General features: G+C 39.0%; 1 protein-coding gene across 2 annotated transcripts in view; it reads left to right on the forward strand.

The window, feature by feature from the left end:
* CREB5 (cAMP responsive element binding protein 5) overlaps positions 1-20987 on the forward strand; it is a 415389-nt gene that overhangs the window by 11199 nt on the left and 383203 nt on the right. For both annotated transcript variants that reach the window (XM_040352926.1, XM_040352928.1), the window contains exon 3: positions 3794-3909. In XM_040352926.1, the coding sequence (XP_040208860.1) occupies positions 3794-3909 (116 nt within the window). The remainder of the gene's footprint in view (positions 1-3793; positions 3910-20987) is intronic.

Genomic DNA, 20987 nt, shown 5'->3' on the forward strand with positions numbered 1-20987 from the left:
AAGGAGAGAAGTGTAAGAAAAATTCATTAATGGTCTAGCGCTGGTTCACAAGTACAAAATCATCCAAGTCTGGGATTCTGGAAACAATTTGAAAAGTATCACCTTCATAGAACAGGTGTAAATTGAAATGTGGTGGTTTGTATAAATAGAACCATTTCACTTGTTTTCTTTCTCTTGCTCTTTCCACCTGTAATCATTTTGAATAAAATGTGACGAAAGCAGCTGTGTGACTGTAATATATTATTATTATTATTAATTGAAAATTGAATTATGTGTATATATTGCATCACTGGTATGGTACTTTTTGCTGAACAGCATACGCTGTATTTTATGTGTTTGACATACGCTTGTCATTAATTATTGCTAAATTACATTTACTTGGTATTTTGGCTAACCATATAAACTAAAAGCTGGTTTATTTAAAATGTATGTCAATTATTTTAATTAATAAATATGTAAAAGTTTAACCACTTAAGCCCCAGACCATTATGCAGGTAAAGGAACAAGGCCTTTTTTTGCAATAAGGCCCTGTGTCGCTTTAACTGGCTCCCACACAAAATTGACATCCTTTTTTCCTACAAATAGAGCTTTCTTTTGGTGGTATTTGATCACCTCTGCGGTTTATATTTTTTGCGCTATAAACAAAAATAGAGTGACAATTTAAAAAAAAAAAACAATATTTTTTACTATAATAAATATCCCCCAAAAATATATAAAAAAAAACATTTTTTTTCCTCAGTTTAGGCCGATACGTATTCTTCTACATATTTTTGGTAAAAAAAAAAATCGCAATAAACGTTTATTGATTGGTAAAAGTTGACAAAAGTTATAGCGTTTTCAAAATAGGGGATAGTTTTATGTCATTTTTATTAATAACTTTTTTTTATTAGTAATGGCGGCGATCAGTGTTTTTTTTTTTGTGACTGTGACATTATATCGGACACTTTTGACACATTTTTTGGACCATTATCATTTTCACAGCGAAAAGTGCTATAAAAATGCACTGTTTACTGTGAAAATTACACTGGCAGTGAAGGGGTTAACCTGTAGGGGGGCTAAAGGGGTTAAGTGTGACCTAATTTGTGTTTCTTACTGTAGGGGGGCGTGGCTGGGCGTGTGACGTCACTGATCGTCGTTCCCTATGACAGGGAACAGACGATCAGTGACAGGCTCACTAGGAAGCACGGGGAGAGGTTTGTTTACACTTACCTCTCCCCGTTCTTCCTCTCTGTGCCCCTATCACGGGACACCGGTGGCGATCGGGTCTGCGGGTCCCGCAGTCGCCGTGATGGAGCGCAGGACTAGGTCGTGAGCGCGCCACGGCTGGGCTTCTTAAAGGGGACGTACCTGTATGTCCATATGCCCAACTGTGCTATTCTGCCGACATAAATAGTCGTCCGGCGGTCCTTAAGGGGTTAAGAAGCTTGTCCTTATTGAAGCTAAACGTCAGCCACATACACTCACTGACCACTTTATTAGGTATACCTTGCTAGCATAGGTGTGCGCACAGGGTGTGCCGGGTGTTCCTGCGCACACCCTAATCACCTTGTGCACATTAGCATCATCGCTTTGTGTAGCAGTGGGGAGATATGGAAGATATTCTCCATTCCTTGGTTGTAACAAGTGCATTAATGTTGCCTGCCTATCTATCATCTGGAACCAGTCTGCCAATTCTCCTCTGACCTCTGACATCAACAAGGCATTTTCATTCACACAATGGCAACTCACTGGATACTTTCTCTTTTTCAGACTATTCTCTGTAAACCCTAGAGATGGTAGTGTGTTAAAATCCCAGTAGATCAGCAGTTTTTGAAAAACTGTAACCAGCCCGTTGGTCCAACAACCATGCCACGTTCAAAGTCACTTAAATCCCCTTTCTTCCCCATTCTGATGCTCGGTTTAAACTTCAGTTCAAGTTGTCTTCACCACATCTAGATGACTAAATGCATTAAGTTGCTGCCATGTGATTTGCTGATTAGCAATTTGTGGTACCAAGCAATTGAACAGGTGTACCTAATAAAGTGGCCGGGGAGTGTATGTCAACCTGTTTTTTAATTACTAATACTTAAACCCATGGTTCCACAATAGCTGTGTACCTTAATCTACAGTGCTGGAATGTAGATGGGAACTACCTCAGCACCCACATCCCATCCTGAGGACATTGACATTGGTCCTGCACTGATGAATTGCAGGTGTGGAGACATCCAAGAGAAGGGAACAACAAGACCAGTCCACCGACCAGCATGCAAAGAGGATTTTGCAGACCAATTATCACAACTGGAACTGTGAACACAAAAGATCACATTAGTGTGTGCATAGGCGTGCGCACAGGGTGTGTCGGGTGTGCCCAGGCACACCCTAATCACCCTGTGCTACTTCGTCACAGAGAAAGGGACTCCGGAATCTTTGTCCTCAGCCCCTTTCTCTGTCTCAAATATGAGATATCAGGGGTCTGTTTAGGCCCCTGATATCTCACCAAAGCGCAGGTGCTCATAAAAAATTGTAACAGAAAATAATAAAAAATTATTGTAAAAAAATTGTAAAAAGTAATAATAAAAAAATAATAAAAAGAAACTACTGACAACAGTCCCTGCCCACTGACACCATCCACTGTTCTACTGACACTGTCCAATGCCCTACTGCCATATATACTGTATATATACATGCATGTGTGTTTGAGCTTTTAGGTGCACACCCTAATGTAATAGGCTGCGCAGACCTATGAGTGTGTGTTAGAACCTTTTTTTAAAATAGAGATGACTTAGGAACAAGGGAATGCAATATTGATGTTTTTTTGCTATGAGGTCTTAGTTGAGCTTTGAGATATTTAAATGTGGTCTTGTGGTAAAAAACACAGCTGCAGTCCTATCAAATTATATTAAAATGAATATTGCCAAATGCTTATTGTAATCCACATGTAGCCTAAAATTATTAACAGCGACGAGCAGTAAGAGGCAAAATTAGAAGACATTTTTGGTATTTCATTTTCTATACAGTTATGAGTACTTTTGTATAAATATTGATAAACGTAAGATAACTCCTGCACTTTATATTTGTGGGTGCTTATGTTTTCTGGTTCATGTATTGTATATATTGTGCAGCTTAGTAGTGAAGCATGAACCAATTGGAGTGAACCTGCTTGCTGTTCAGATTGCACCAATTAACTTGATGTGCAAAAAAAAAAATGTGGAGCTTGCTCATTGCTAATATCGTAGTTAATTTCTGGGGTTTTCCCTGAAAAGTTTGCCTATTTATGTAGCTAGAGTGGTATTGTTGCTGTGGGGCAAGGTTGATGCCACACTAGATGCCAGTATTTTACCTTTGGCAAGAGATTGTATAGCAGTGGGTCAGTAAGCCCTTGTGGGCATGAAAAGCTTTAAACTCTCAAGTTTTAATACATGTAAATTGGTTGCAGAACATACCTCTGAACTTTCCTATGTACAATTAATTGTTGCAGTCATGCAATATAAAATGATATACTTTACAGTTATATTATGTACCCAGATCGCACTAATATGCACTGTATTCAAGGGGTCCTTTTGCATTCTTAGTCAGGTGCAAGTGGCCGTAAAAATAGTCCTACATTAACAAACATCGCCACATGTACAACCTGAACGATCACAGGAAACAGTTGTTGTTTCAAAGGTTTCCTGTTATCTAGCGTGTGTTTAGGATGAATAGCAATGTGGACAGAGCACTGTGTTGGCCAGATTATGATGTGGCATTAAAAAAAGCTCCAATAATAATCTCTAATAATAATAATCTGATTGTAACTTTTTTTTTTTTTTCACAGATCAAACACCAACTCCAACTCGGTTCTTGAAGAACTGTGAGGAAGTGGGGTTATTCAATGAAATTGACTTGGAACAGGAGTTCAGAAGTGCCCAAGAGGAAGAAAACACTAAGAGGGTAAGTGGTGTCATAAGTGTACATGTGCATAATCTGTGTAGCTGTAATACAAATGATGCAGAATGATTTAATCTGTACAATATCTGGACTAAGTGTAACAGTAAATAAATTCCTAACACTGTACCTCTTTCATAGTTCTTAGATGTATACATTAAGTTCTTTGAGCCATGCTTCCCAAAGTAGCCATGTGTAGGTCACAGTGGAAGAAAGCAACAATGTAAGGGAACAGCATGCTACTCATATCTCAGTTTTCATTAAAATCTGATATGATAAAACAAAACATAATCTGCTACAGATTATTCGTATTTATTCTGTTATATATCTAGTAGGGATGCATTTCAGTGGGGAACCTTTCATGTTTTGAGCTGAATGTTAAGGAAATGTACAAAAATGCCGCCGGGACTTTTGGGGCAATGGTCAAACCGGACAAAGTAGAAAGTGTAATAAAATGCAAATTTATTAATACATAAACATAGTTTACAAGACAATACTGTAAAAACAAAGTGTATAGACCATACAATACAAAACTGATATCTTATGTGTGCGATTGATCTCAGAGGAGGATGCAAAACCCGCAGGCAATTTGAAAATAGATCCCAACATGTTTCAGAATGTATCAAATTCCTTCTTCAGGACATGATCCAAAAGTGCTGTATTGTCTATAGGTACAATAATAACATTATCACTCTAAATTTACATAAGCATATAGAGCAGGGCTATGCAATTAGCAGACCACCAGCTGTTGCAAAACTACAAGTCCTATCAGAGTCTTGCTATGCCTCATGGGAATTGTAGTTATGCAACAGCTGGAGGTCCACTAATTGCATATCCCTGATATAGAGTATATATAACCACAAAGGGAAATTTAGATAACAGAAGTCACAAACTGGTTCATATGATGCTTCAAAAGTGCCCCACCGCATTCACATTACCCCATGAGTGGAATGGTGCAGAAGAGCGGCAGGTAGATGGTATCCCCTCAATTAAAGATAGTAATAAATATAGATTTCTATACAGTTGGTAGACCATGCACTATTTACTCTTCAGGACTTCTCCTTCCCATGAAATCCTCACTTCACTGACGTAGGTGCCTCTTGATCTCCCCCTTTTGGTGCTATGACTTTTGTCTTGGTTCAGGGATATCATCTACCTGCCCCTCTTCTGCACCATTCCACTTATGGGGTAATGTGAATGCCATGGGGCACTTTTGAAGCATCATATGAACCAGTTTGTGACTTAGATCAAGTATTGCCATGCTTTTAAGTATGTTCGAATTCTTATTCTGTTTTCTGTTGGGCTATGCCATGCTGTTATGTATAATCCCTTTGTTGTTATATATACTCTATACGCTTTTGTGAATTTATATTGATAATATTATTGCACCTTTAGACAATACAGTACTTTTGGATCACTCCTGAAGAAGGAATTTCATACATTCCGAAACATGATGGGATCTCCTTTCTAATTGCCTTCAGTTTTGCATCCTCCTCTGAGATCAATCGCACACATAAGATATCTGTTCTGTATTGTATGGCCTATATACTTTTTTTTTATTGTATTGTCTTGGATACTGTTTTTATGTAGTAAAAAATGTTAGCCCTGCTTCTTTGTGTACATTCCGGAAGCCAGCTTTAAGTGGTAGTCGGCAGGTGTGGACGAGTCAGCATGCTTTTTGTTCCGGCCGGTCGTGGGCATTGTTCATCGTGATTGACATAAATCTGCATCGGTGGACAATGTGATTAACAATGGATTTACATAGTGAAAACTATACAGTATATGTCAATAGAATCTGGTAAAAAGATGGGTTTTAAATGTATGGAATAAATACAGACTGATAAATTCAGGCAGTATATTTGATTATTCTGACCAGTCTATAAAAATCCAGATGGCATTGTTAAAAATAACAAGGCATGTATAGCCTGGACTAATGTTCTGTGCAAAATAGGAACGTTTAGTTTAGAATAATGTTTTTAATTTTGCTACAGGTGGTTAATATATGGCTCTCGTAGGACCGCTGGGAACAAACATAAACACGTGCATTGGTTTTCATTCATCCACGCCTTTGCATGCTAAAAGTAAGCCTGTAACTGGAACATGTTACATGCTTTATAATTAGAACCACATTGGTGCAGACTTCTAGAGCTAGTGCAGCTTCATTTTAATTTCAGGTATTCATTGCCATTATGCTCAATTGTGCTCTCAAAGTGTTTCTATGGATGATTGAACCTTGCTGTAAATCATTATTTGACAAAAGAGGACTTATTACAGTAAAACTGCTCAGTATGACGTTGTGTTGCAGAGAAAGTTTAGTTTTTGTTACTAGTAGACTGTGATATGCATTAAAAAGTTTAGGGAGTTTTTTCAATGATTCTATCTATTTATCTATCTATCTATCTATCTATCTATCTATCTATCTATCTATCTATCTATCTATCTATCTATCTATCTATCTATCTATCTATCAGCAAAATGTACATGACTACAAAACGCAATACAATTTAAAATAACCAATAAAAAGGGTGCCCCTTAAAGGCAAAGTTCACCTCTTGAAAAAAATAATAAATGCAATTTTTTTTGCAGAAAATTTTGAATGAATGGCACAGCTTTGTGGGCAGAACCCCGCCCAGCCATGCTATTTCCAAATTATGACAGTGGGTGCAGGGAGAAGCTCCCCTGCCCGCTGGTACAGGGAGAGGGGATTGGAGGTGAAGGTGCAGATGCTGTGTAACATGTAACATGTTCCAAAAATGAACTTATCCTCTAAATATATTTTTCCTGCTTTCTTTCAAAAAGAAAAAAAAAATCTCCACTTACAGTAGCCAAGACAAACCTTAATTGTACCTGTTCACTCTAAGCACCCAACTTTCAACTACTGTATCTTTAATATGTATTGTCATTCTGAGGCCTCGTATACACAACCAGTTTCCTCGGCAGAATCCATCAAGAAACTTGGTGGGAGAGTTTTTTTGCTGAGGAAACTGGTCGTGTGTACATTTTTCATTGAGGAAACTGTCGAGGAACTCGTCGAGCCAAAAAGAGAGCATGTTCTCTTTTTCCTCAACGGGAATGGAGAAAATTGGCTCGTCGAGTTCCTCGACAAGCCTAACAAGAACTCGACGAGGAAAACGATGTGTTTCGCCCGCCGAGCTCCTCGGTCGTGTGTACGAGGCCTGACACTTTAGCTGTCCTTCATATAACCCAAACACCTAACCTACTCTCAAAAATGAACACTCAACCTTTCACTTGGTGCTTAACCTTAACCAAAAGGCTTACCCTAAAATGTTATTATATCTTTAGACTAAACTTTTTTTCAGTTTTGGATAGTGTAGGAAATGGTTAGAGCCTTTGTCGAGGTTTTTATTGCTAGGTTTTTAGGAGAATCATGTAAAATTACATATGTTAAACAAAAACAGTGAAAAAATACCATGCCTGATCAACACCTCTTACACTTTTTTAACATTTTAAAGTAACAAAGCTGCATAAAGTGCTTTGAAGCACTTTTTTATTACTGCAAAACACAAGTGATGGGAAATACACAATTTTACAGTGATCATCACATGAGAAGTTGAGGAGAAATCTTCCGAATGGGATCACCTGTTTTGGTGTTTTTTTCTACGCCTCCGTTCACATCCATGCGATTTGACATTTGACAAAAGTAGTTCCTGCACTACTTTTGGGGACTTCAGGGGCGATTTCAATAGATGTCTTTCAAGTTGCCCCTGAAGTCGGGCTGAAATGCTGCTTTGAAGTTGTGCGATTTCAGATGAACTCACGCGATTTCATAGCCGTGTTCAGTGTGAATCAGGGCTTAGAGGATTTTCTCTCACTTTTAAAGGACTTCCTCTAACTTTCTGGTGTGTCGTCTTGATGTGTCAGAGGCAGTGAAAACAAAATAGTTGACAGGGATTTAAACCATTCCGTACTTTCTACACAAAACAAAACAAAAATTAGTATAGCTACACTTTAGCTCTTATCAAATAAAAAGAAAGTAAAAACTGTTTTTTTTTATTACCTGTGAAGTAAAGTCATATGGGCTAGTATGCATCGCATACTAGCACATTATGTGACATTTACCTGCAATTGAAGCCCTCATCGTCCCCGCTGAAGGCCACATCCATCTTCATCCGTCTTCCATTCGGGGGCCTCAGACTCCGGCTGTGTGACTGTCCGGAGCCACGTGACGTCACTCCCGCATGCGCACGGGAGCCGCTGGTCATGGCACAGGCTTCTGAAGAAATGGCAGGAGCGGCCATTTCTTCAGAGCGAATAGGCCAATGACATAATCGGCGCAGTATACAGTAAATATCTCCTAAACGGCGCACGTTTAGGCGATATTTACAGTACTTATAGGTAAGCCTTATGGTAGGCTTACCTGAAGGTACAAGAAATACCTGAAGGTTTACTTCCTCTTTAACGTAACCCTAACACTTAAGCCTATTTCTCCCCCAAGCCTTGCTCCACCGTTAACCTAGTTACACTTGAAACATTTTTTATATCCTGATAAATGGCCTCTGGACTTTTTCAGCTAAAGTTAGGCTTAGGAGGATTGTGTTTGGTAGAGAACAGGGTATAGATATAGGCAGTGGACCTTATTTACTAAAGTGTGTAAATTAAAAATAATAATAATTATTGCCATGTAGAGCCAAAACAATCTATATCTTCTGTTTTATATTACTTTCCATATGGCCAACACAGACAAATAAGTTTAAGAAATGCTCACAAACATTAATATCGTTATCTATATACAACTTTCTATAGAGGTTGCATAGAAAGCATGTGAAGTCTAAAGAAATGGGTTATGTCTTAGGCCCCGTACACACGACAGAGTTTCTCGGCAGAATTCACCGAGAAACTCGGTCAAAACCCGGATTCTGCCGAGAAACTCTGTCGTCTGTACAGTTTTGGCTCGATGGAGCCGCCGAGGAGCTCGACGAGAAAATAGAGAACATGTTCTCTATTTTCTCGTTGTTCTATGGGAGAAGGCGGCCCGCCGAGCTCCTCGGCGGCTTCATCCCAGAACTCGACGAGGAACTCGACGTGCTTGGCACGTCGAGTTCCTCGGCCGTGTGTACGGGGCCTTATATTTGCCCTAATAGCACATTGTAAGAAATTGGTAAGGTGTTGAATGTGCATGTTAACTTAAAGTGGTTGTAAAGGTTTGTTTTTTTATTTTCTAAATAGGTTCCCTTAAGCTAGTGCATTGTTGGTTCACTAACCCTTTACTTCGATTTCCCTTCTAAATGTTTTTTTTCTTTGTCTGAATTTCTCACTTCCTGTTTCTCCTCAGTAAGCTTGCCCCCATCATCCGAGCTGTTCTGGCTGGGGGTTAGTCAGCGTGCTCGCCCCCTCCCTTGGGACTACATCCCTGTGGGGAGCCCCCTCCCTTGGGACTACATCACACAGCGTCTCCCCGCAGGGATGTAGTCCCAAGGGATCAGGCGAGCACTTTGATTAACCCCCAGCCAGAACGGCTCAGATGATGGGGGCAAGCTTACTGAGGAGAAACAGGAAGTGAGAAATTCAGACAAAGAAAAAAAACATTTTGAAGGGAAATTGAAGGAAAAGTGAACCAACAATGCACTAGCTTAAAGGAACCTATTTAGAAAATAAAAAAATGAACCTTTACAACCACTTTAAGCAGGTGGCTCCTATATCTACTACATATCTTGGGCTTTAAAATTAAGTAGGCTTTTCACAATATGTTTTGTAAGAAATGAGTACAGTGTATTATAATGTGTTGGGGGAATATCATTTTGTGCTATCTTTGTAATTACCCATACCGGCTGATGGTGAGTAAATTAAACAAACTTTTAAACATGACCACTACTACACTCTCTTGCATTTTTGCCTTGACCATATTTGCTCTTTAGATGAAAGTCCCTAATGAACTGAAAGCATTATAATTATATAGTGCTGATCTTCCTGAGGAAAAATATGCTTCACACAGCTCGGAAATCAGTCAAGGTCATGGAATAGTGAATAGAATTTCCTCTTCTATTCAGATTAGGAAACCATGACTGTCCAATGTGCTTGCCAGGATTAAATAGGAAATAGCTTGAGGTAGAGCGGCTCTTTTTCTCATCAGAGTACATGATAAGGCTGATGGATGTGAAGTGCTTATTTGAAGTTTGGTATTGTAATTGTGACATCAAGGTTTTCTCTTGGCACAAATAGTTTTAGCCAGCACAGCAGCTATATTAACTTCCTGGTCATCAAACAATGAAAACTGAAAGAGAATCAAGCAATAGTATTAATATGTTAGAATGCAGAACTATTTCAGAGCTTAAAGTGGTTGTAAACCCTTAGGCCTCGTACACACGACCGTTTTCCTTGACAGATTCCATCAAGAAACTTGGTGGGAGAGCTTTTTTGCCGAGGAAACCGGTCGTGTGTATGTTTTTCATCGAGGAAACTGCCGAGGAACTCGACGAGGAAAAAAGTGAACAAGTTCTCTTTTTCCTCGACGGGAGTCTCAATTTCCTCGTCATGTTCCTCGTCGGGCTGGTTATCGACAAGAAACAAGATCGTGTGTATGCTAAGAAACCCGCGCATGCGCAGAATAAAGTATGAGATGGGAGCGCACCTTCGGTAAAAGTAGCGTTTGTAATGTAGATAGCACATTCGTCACGCTGCAAGAATTATGGCATCGTTTAAATGCTGCAAATTTAAATCATCTTTAGAATAGGACAAAAATGAACAATAATTATCTTCTTTTGCTGCTGATATTCACACAGAGTTCACAAGTGCGCGATATACGCCGATAAATACGGTAGTGCTTTTTATCATTTGTATGGTTCATGGAGTTAAAGTAACATTAAAGGTTCTTTTTTTTCCTTTAAAATAACAAACATATCATACTTACCTGCTCAATGGTTTTGCACAGAGCAGCCCCCCCGATCCTTGTCTTCTGGGATCCCCCGCTGGCGCTCCTGGCTCCTCTTCTTCTGCCCGTGCCCTCATAGGAAGCTGCCCTGTAGGGGCACTCTTAAGGGTTCGCTTCTGAGCCGCCTTGTCTGCGTCCATTAACACAGACAGGGCAGCTTGTATCCACCCCCTGCTCCCTCATCACAGAATTTGATTGACAACAGCGGGTGCCAATGGCTCCCACTGCTATTAGTCTGTGCATTGAGGAGGGACAGAGATGGGAGATTATTAGGTGTAAAAAACACTGAGGCTTTACATCCACTTCAATAGTTCTATTTACAGATGTGGCATGAACAATCCTTGGGAAGTGAGTTAATTTCGATTTTCCCTATTCTCTTAATTACATGCCTTTATCTAAATTTCAGCTTTTGAAAGATTTTCAACATCCAATAAGCATAACATGTACTGCAATTGAATCCAACAGTGTTCCTCATACTTCTAAATGGTATTCTTAAAAACATCAAAAACATGTGCATAACGTTTGCTAATAAAGTGTTTGAAAAGTTAGATGAATTAACTCTCCAACATCAGAAACTGCAATATCGGTTCTAGATGTACCAATCTATTTTAACCACTTCAGTACCGGACACTTTCACCCCCTTCCTGTCCAGGCCAATTTTCAGTTTCCAGCACTGTGAGGTCTCGTACACACGACCGAGAATCTCGTCGTAAAAGAAATATCGTTTTCCTCGACGAGTTTCTTGTCAGGCTTGTTGAGAATCTTGACAAGCTTTCTTTGCGTACACACTGTCAAGACAAAATCTAGTTGTTCTCAAACGCGGATTACGTACAACTTGTACGACGGCACTATAAAGGGGAAGTTCTATTCCATTGGCGCCACCCTTGGGGCTGCTTTTGCTAATCTCGTGTTGACGTGTGTTAGTAAAAGTTTGGTGAGTGACGATTTTCAGTCTTCGTGCTTTCAGATTGTTTTCTGCGGTTCAGTTTGTGCTTGTGGGTTCGTATCTTGTCTTTCAGGGCGTGTGGTCAGGTCGTATTTGTTTTACAGTGCGTTCCTATCCACTCGTTTCTGGTTTTCAGGTCGTTCTTCATAGGACTTGCTGTTCTTCAGTGCTGCCTTGTATTTATTTTATTTCTATTCTTTACCAAAATAAATGGTAATTTTGTTTTACAGTTCATATTTGCCTATGTGTTTTTAATCAACCCAAAAATGTATCTTGTGAGTGGGCAGGTTAACGTTAAAAAAAATACAAAAGGTCTAATTATAAAGGGACAGATCAGATAAGACCAAACAATAATGTTACAATGGTGGTAACTTGACACAACAAAATAAAAAAATAAATCATGGAGATGACTAGAAATTAAATAATAATTAAAAATTAAGATCTGTATTTAAAAATAAATTAAAAATCTGGCTATATAAATAATTCAAAAATATTCATGAGATCAGCATGAAAATGTTTACAAAAAGTTAGTCAGAGCGCTGTGTGAATATCAGCAGCAAAAGAAGATCATTATTGTTCATTTTTTCTAAAGATGTTCTAAATGCGCAGCATTTAAACAATGCAATAATTTTTGCAGCGTGACGAATGTGCTATCTCCATTACGAACGATACTTTTACAGAAGGTGCGCTCCTGTCTCATAGTTTATTCTGAGCATGTGCGGGTTTCTAAGCATACACACAATCGTGTTTCTCGTCGTAAACCAGCCAGACGAGAAACACAACAGTTTTCTTGACGAAAAACATACACACGACCGGTTTCCTCTGCAAAAAAGCTCTGCCAGCAGTTTTCTTGATGGATTTTGTCGAGGAAAACGGTCGTGTGTACGAGGCCTCACACTTTGACTGCCAAGTACTCAGTCATGCAACACTAACCAAATTAAATGGTTATAATTTTTTGAGACAGATATTTCTATTGGTGGTATTTAATCACCACTGTTTTTCTTTATTTTTTCCTAAATATATAGAAAATACAGAAAATTTTGAAAAAAAAAAAAGTATTCTGAAGGCCAAAATGTATTCCGTTACATTGACTTGGTAAAAAAAATAACCCAAATCAGTGTATATTATTTAGTCTGTGTGAAAGTTATAGAGTCTACAAACTGTGGTATACAGTATAGCTGAAAAAATATCAATCCTGATGTACTGATGGCCATTTCTTGAGGCCCTAAAATGCCAGGACAATACAAAAACCCCCAAAATAATCCCTTTTTGGTAGACACCCCTAAGGTATTTAGTAAGAGGTGTTGTGAGTTTTTTAAAATTTTAATTTTGTTTGTCACAATTTTAAAATTAAGAAATAAAATAAAATAATACAAATATGACTGGTATGGAAGTAATCAGGGACACTGACTGGCAACAGTATGCAAAAATATATTTTTTTTTAACCACTTCAGCCCCGGAAGGATTTACCTACATCCTGACCGGGCCATTTTTTGCGATACGGCACTGCGTCACTTTAACGGACAATTGTATGGTCGTGCGACGTTGTACCCAAACTAAATTGATGTTCTTTTTTCCCACAAATAGAGCTTTCTTTTGGTGGTATTTGATCACCTTTGTGTTTTTTTAGTTGTTTGCACTATAAACATAAAAAGAGCAACATTGAAAAAAAAACAATGTTTTTTACTTTTTGCTTTAATAAATATCTAAATAAAAAAAGTTAAAAAAAATATTTCTTCCTTAGTTTAGGCCAATATGTATTCTTCTACATTTTCTTGGTAAAAAAATCCCAATTAGCGTATATTGATTGGTTTGCGCAAAAGTTATTGCGCCTACAAAATAGGGGATAGATTTATGGCATTTTTATTATTATTATTTTTTTTTCTAGTAATGGCAGTGATCTGTGATTTCTAGCAGGACTGTGACATTGCAGTAGACAGATCTAACACTTTTGACACTTTTTTGTGATCAGTAACACTTATACAGCGATCAGTGCTATGAAAATACACTGATTACTGTATAAATGAAACTGGCAGGGAAGGGGTTGACACCAGGACGATCAAAGGGCAAATATTCCCTAGGGTGGTGCTTTCTAAGTGTGGGGGGGAGTGGACTGACAGGGAGTAGAGAGGGATCACTGTTCCTAAACACTAGGAATAGACAATCCCACTCCACTCTCCTGACAGAACAGGGCAGATTTGTTTACACGGGCAGATCCCTGTTCTACCTCTCTGTGGAGCGATCATGGATGGGCGGCAAATATCGAGTCCTCTGGACCAGCTGATTGTCTCCCCCGTCTCCGGTGGCGCATGTGCGCCCACAGATCACTGTGTACGCTCCTAACATACAATGATGGTGCTTGGCGCAGGAGAGCCAACCTGCTGCGATGGCTGGTCGGAAAGTAGTTAAACCTTTTTTTTACATTACGTAACCAGCAGTTGTGTTACCATGTATTGCTCTGGGTAGGTGATCAAGATTTTTTTTTACACTATGATTACTTATTACACGATCACTGTATAAACCATTATTTTTACTTTTTGAATAGCATCCATTCATGTGTCACTGTGTACTATTGTGATAGCTGTGTTTGGTCACAGCTATCACATGGTACAACAGGTCCACTATAAATTGGTCCTGTACTATGTGATCAAGGTGACAATCACTGAGTTCACAATAGCTATGAATGACAAGCTACTGTTTACAACTGATATGTTATCAATTTGATTAGTCTTAGCGATCACATGGTACCAGGGCCACTCACAGTGGCCCAGTACACTGATCTGTGTTCCTCTGTGACACAGCGGGTCACAGATTGCACCGCTGTTTCCCCCGTAGGGTGTGCACAAGGCGCATGACTAGGAGAATGTCATATGATGTCCACCTTGAATAGCAGTGATCTCGCCCAGCCATTTTATTGCTGTAGGCTGCATGGGAGGTAGTTAATATTATTACCGGAACATTTCAATAAAAATCATTGGAAAAGAGTTGTAATGCAAAGCTGATCATGGACAGGGTTAGAAGTAGTAATAACTGGGCATATAAAACTCCCATGCCACTATACAGAAGTTCCCAAGAACTTATCTACTTGTAAAAGAAGAGTGTACAGTACATTCTCATCCTGAAAAGAAAAGTATGTTTTTTTTTTTTGCTATTCATACTTACCTCGGTGGATGGAGCATCAGGCTGATGCTGCCGCTGTCCCCCGGCGTCTCTGCACTCACTCCTCCCCGAGCAGAGCCATACTGACTGTCAGTCAACATGGCTTCTGCTCTACTTCTCAGTGCCCATTGAATCGCCGAGCAGTGGAGGGGCGGGGAGAGGCTATCTCAGCGGCTCGCTGAGCCGCTGAGACTGCCATCAATCAGGTGACAGCGGAGAGTGGACTTCAGACCGCTCTCTGCTGAAAACGGGTCACAGAAGTGCAAAACTAATTGCACTCCTGTGACCCAGAGGAGAAGCCCAGCCTAAAAAGCTCAGGCTGGACTTCTCCTTTAATGTTACCCACACTGCTTTGATGAAATGGTCACCCAAAGTCCACAGGGAAACTCCCACTTCGGTGACATTGAGGTCTGCAGCAATAACCAGTGAGATCTGTGGAGTTGATTGAAAATTTCAGAAGTGTTGGTTTACCTGCAGACCTTGGAGAAATTTTTTTTTAGTGGAGTGGCATTCAGCAACACAGTTGGTCTGAACGGTGGGCATACATTTGAAGGTATATAAGTTTCACGGGATGATTTTTTTTTAAAATGTATTATTATTTCTTAGGCCTTGTACACACGGGCGGTCAAAACCGATGGTGTGTGGGCCCCATCGGTCCGTTATCCTTCGGTCGAAAAATTTAGAACTTGCTTTAAAATTCAACCGATGGACGCCTAACCGATCGGTCAAAACCGACGGTTAGTATGCAAAAGCATCGGTTAAAAGCCCGCGCATGCTCAGAATCAAGTCGACGCATGCTTGGAAGCATTGAACTTCATTTTTCTCAGCACGTCGTTGTGTTTTACATCACCGCGTTGGACTCGATCTGTTATTTAACTGATGGTGTGTAGGCACATCAGACCATCAGTCAGCTTCATCGGTTAACCGCTGAAACGGTCCTTCAGTCCGTTCTCATTGGATGGACTGATCGTGTGTACAGGGCTTTACAGAAATGTGTTTAAGGAAAAATCTTTAAAAAATAGCAGACAGTAAAACTATTTAAATAGCAATTACCATAGAATGAGTGCAGCATGGAGAAGCGTCAAAGAAGAGACGAGGAGGTAGCTAAAGTGGAATGTGACAGTTGGAGGTGATTAATTGATAGATATAAGGATACAGGTGGAGTGGCAGGTTGAAAATAAAAGGAGAGAAATGTAAGTCGGTGCTGAATTATGAGTTGCAGTAAGCCTGCTCAACTGTGAAAGCAGCAACCATTAGTACAAAAACTGCAGCAGCTAAAAGAGCATACAACTGGAAACTATGTAACTAACTATACTAAAGATTTGTATGCCCCTTTAAGACAGATGATGAAAGCTGAATAAATCAGAATACTGAACTGAATGTGTAGCACAGAAACAAAACAACCAGAAAAGTATGGAATAAATAAAGGGTAGACTATTCAAGAAGTACAGGGAGAATTACATTGAAATGAAAGACACGTGTTCTCAGTCGCTTAGAACTAATAAACTGAGAAACTTGTAAAACTATAAAGTTGTATGGTTAATGTAATAACACTGTGCTGAACATGCCTGGTAACTGCAATGGAAAACCAATGTCTGATTTTAGCGGTGGTGGTAGTTTAACACTAAAGAAGGAGAAATATTTTTGAGATTTCTGACTGTAACTGGATACAGTGTGAAAATGATGAGCATGCATTGGATCTGTTATATCACAAGCAAGAATGGGAGTGCAACTGTATTTAAAATGTCCAGAGGTCAAAACTTACTGCTGCCATTTGGAAAATTGTCAAACAAGTGGATTAGTGTAAACTAGACATGGGCGATTAGTGATCAAAATTCTGACCAAATTATCATTATTCGGAGATTCGAGTGTATCAGAAATTCAAAATGTCAATAAATCAGAAATAAATTATAAGGAAACAAATTATCTGAATTTGAATCTGAAAATGAATTTAAAATCTATCTAAAAAATTAAATTGAATTTGAAAATGAATTAAAACGAATAGAACAACATATAATAGAAAATAAAAGGTTAGAATAGAATAGAACAGAATAGCATAGACACAAATCAAACAGAATATAATAGAAAATAACAGAATGGAATAAAATAGCATATAATAGAAAATAATACAATAGAATTAAAGAAAAGAAAATAGAATAAAATAGAATAGAATGGAAAATAAAGGAATAAAATAGAATAGAAGATAATAAAACAGAGTAGAATAGGATAGAGCAGAATATAATAGGATACAACAGAATAGAATACAATTAAACGGAAAAGAATATGTTTTATTCCATTCTATTATTTTATAGTGTATTCCTTTATTTTCTGTTCTATTCTATTCTTTTATTTAACTATTTCCTTCTATTCTATTCCTTTATTTTCTATTCTTTTCCGTTCTACTCTTTTATATCCTATTCTATAAAGTAGCTTAAAGGGGTTGTAAAGGAAAATTTTTTTTTTCATAATAAGCATCTTTACCTGCAGACATTCCTCTTTTCACTTCCTCATTGTTCGTTTTTGCTCAGAAGTTGCTCTATTTCTTCTCTGTTCTGTTCACTTCCTGTTTGCCTGATTGTAACTCACCACAGTGAAGGGAGGCTTTACTGCGGTGGTCAGTGACGTGCTCGCCCCCTCCTGGGAACTACGGCAGGACACTTTCTACGTGTTAGAGACTTTAAGGAGGTGTGAAGTACTGGGTGTGCCGCAGTGCATACTGGGAAATGTAGTTCTTACATGAACGAGCACCGCAAACCAGGAAGTGAATGAGAGAACAGAAACTAGAACGCCGGAGGTGATATAGATGAAGGAATTTAATAGGTATTTACTCGTTTTTTAACAGAATCATTACACTATTCTGTCTGTTTGCCTTGCAGACATTAATTTTAGCCAACATTTTTTTTTCTTTACAACTACTTTTAGCAGGAATTGTCATCGTATTTCACTTTCATACCTTACTGTATGTATTGCAACATGTTTTCGATTCAAATTAATTTTGGAATTCAATTAGAAAATAACAAATATACAAAACAAATTCTGAAAACGAAGCATTCTAACATAATGAATATGACAAAAAGAAATGATTACCTTAATGAAGGAATCCGAAACAAAATTAAATTAATTTTCCCGTTATGCACATCTTTAGTGTATACATTATATTTTGATGAATACCAATCTATTATCTTGTTCAAATCATGCTATGCCAGTCATTCTAATCTTTGCTGGTAAAAGCAGAGGTCGTGGTTAAAACAAACAGCTTACTACACCACCTGGAACAGTTAGTTAATGTATAAAATGTTATTACAATTGTAACTCCACACAGTAATGCAAGGCTTTCTCCCTGGTGTGGAGTGTCGTGCTCGCCCCCTCCCTTGGACTACAGAAGAGTCAGGACACTCTCTACGTTGCAGATAGAGAAAGGAGCTGCGTTTTAGTGGGTGTCCTGACTCTCCCATAGTCCAAGGGAGGGGGTGAGCACGACACTCCACACCAGGGAGAAAGCCTTGCATTACTGTGTGGCATTACACAGACAGAAGAACAGGAAGTGAGGATTTCTCAGAAGAAATAAGGACATTTAAAAGCAAAATGGAAGGATGAGGTAAGTGAAGGAGGACTGCACTAAGGTAAAGGAAGCTATTTAGGAAACAAAAATGTACCTTTACAACCCCTTTAAGTATTATCTCCTTTACTTACTATAGTATCACTTAAGGGATAATTTTAATTAAGCAATTTACCTCCATAGTCATCTCTTTTGCCTAATACTGAAGTGCAGTGAAGGCGATTTGCTTAATTTATAGCATTTGCACACTGTAGCAGCTGGGGTGGGATTAGATTAACAAAGGAACTTCTTTTTGTATATATTGTTAAGGATTATATTTCAGTGTTAAAGGGTAGGTTTGTTTTTAAGGTTAATTTTAGGGAATAAGTTGCATGTTAAGGTTAGATGAAGAGATAAATTAGGTGCACTTGGCTTTTACATTACATTATGATGGCAGGAACTGGTAATGCTTTCTCAAAAAAAAAAATTTGTTTGAAATAATATGAGGGCAGACATTCCTTCTTATTCTCCATGTTCTCCTCATGGATGTACAACCTTTCCCATCGGCAACCGGCCAACAGGTTGTTGTCCTACCTAAATGAAATCCTGCAAACGCTTGACCAGAGGGAGCTTATGCAGTAGTGTGTTATCTACTGCAGCTTTCCTTAAAGTGGTTGTAAACCCTTTACAACCACGTTAACCTACAGGTAAGCCTAGATAAAGGCTTACCTGTAGTTGCTTGAAATATCTCCTAAACCTCCACGGTTTAGGAGGTATTTACTATAATCACGGGCGCTGCTGTCTATGGCGCATGCGCTGTAGACAAGCGGCACAGGCGCACTGCAGTGTGCCATTCCTCATTGAGGCTGTGCCGTCACTGCCGGCTCCCGCGTGCATGCGCGGGAGTGATGTCATCGCGGCTCCGGCCAATCAGAGTGCCGGAGCCGCGATATGCGGAGGTAACCCCCGGGGAGATGTCGGCTGCCCGGGCGTTGGAAGAGGACGGCTGCAGGGTCTTTGATCGGAGGTGAGTATTACATAATGAGCTAGTATGCCATGCATACTAGCTCATTATGCCTTTGTCTTGCAGGTGGTGTTTTTTTCCCCCTGGGTTTACTTCCTCTTTAAGCAGACAGCCCTAAGGCTTAGTTCTGAGGAATAGGGCCCTTTTCACTTCCTGTTGGATTTCTATTCTACGACCACTGCTTGCACAGGCCAAAGAAGCAGCACAAGTAGCAACAATAGCACTAGTGACCACTGTGTAGGCCTAGAATGAAAATGATAAGCAGTGTCGAAAAGCATAATCAGTGCATACCTGGACTGCTCTTGGTCTCAGGCCTCATACACACGACCAAGTTTCTCGCCAAAAACCAGCAAGAAACTTGCTGGGATTTTTTTTTTGCCGAGGAAACCGGTCGTGTGTACATTTTTCGACAAGGAAACTGTCGAGGATCCCATCGAGCCAAAAAGAGAGCATGTCTTCTTTTTCCACGACGGGAATGGAGAAACTTGCCTTGTCGAGTTCCTCGACAGCCTAACAAGGAACTCGACGAGAAAAACGATGTGTTTCGCCCGTCGAGTTCCTCGGTCGTGTGTACTAGGCTTCAGATGTGCTTAGTCAGAAAGCCCATGGATTGCTGGTTGTGTCTGTGTTGACCCAGTTTGTTATCCAATATCCCACTTGCCTTTCCTCAATACGGTCCAAGTTTTCTGCTAGAAAGTTCCTTTTATGGCGCTTGTGGCAAGTTTGGTCTTGTTGCCCAATTTTACTGTATTTTGCCCAGTTTAGTGCTTTGTGCAAGCATCAACAATAGCTATGAGGATAGTTATGATATAATTAGAAGTCAATTAGCCAAACTTCTCCATCCATTGCTATGTATGGGAACATGACCTCATGGCATTTTAAAGATTATTTCACTTTACAGTTTTGACAGTTTTGCTAGGAACTCTAATCGCTGCCAAGAAATGTATAGAGTAACGGATATGACATAAGCACATATAATAACATATAGATATATGACAATGAGTATTGGAGAGCAATTACAAGCTCAGATTGCACCAGGAGAAACTTTAACAATAGTTTGCCTGTATCTTTATTTACAACTAAGACCTATTAGTTTTCAAATTTTGAGGTCTGAGTTGTCTGATTTTGCAAACACATTTTACATAGTTACAACTATTTGATTTGCAGTATAGCTGAAGCTAAAACTTTTGTTTGTTTTGAATAGATTAAAGCCTCGTACAGATGATGTGAATATTGCATGAATGATCTTTTTTTTTTTGCATACTAGTCTCATATCGAAAACGAATAAGTTACTGAAGGTGCAAAAATTCTCATTAGCCAGAATACAACTTCAGAAGTGATGTACTGTAATGTATTTTATTGTATTGTAATGTATTATTTTGTTTACGAGCATGCATGGTATTGGTCATTTTATTTTTTTGTACAATTACTACACTAATTACACAAAAATAATTTGTTTTGTTCTTACAAGAAAAATCTTTGGGCTTGTCTCTATGCATTCTTTTGCATGAACAGCTCTTGAAATCGT

Source organism: Rana temporaria, chromosome 5 (assembly GCF_905171775.1).
Source record: "Rana temporaria chromosome 5, aRanTem1.1, whole genome shotgun sequence".
In the NCBI taxonomy this organism is placed as follows: Eukaryota; Metazoa; Chordata; class Amphibia; order Anura; family Ranidae; genus Rana; species Rana temporaria.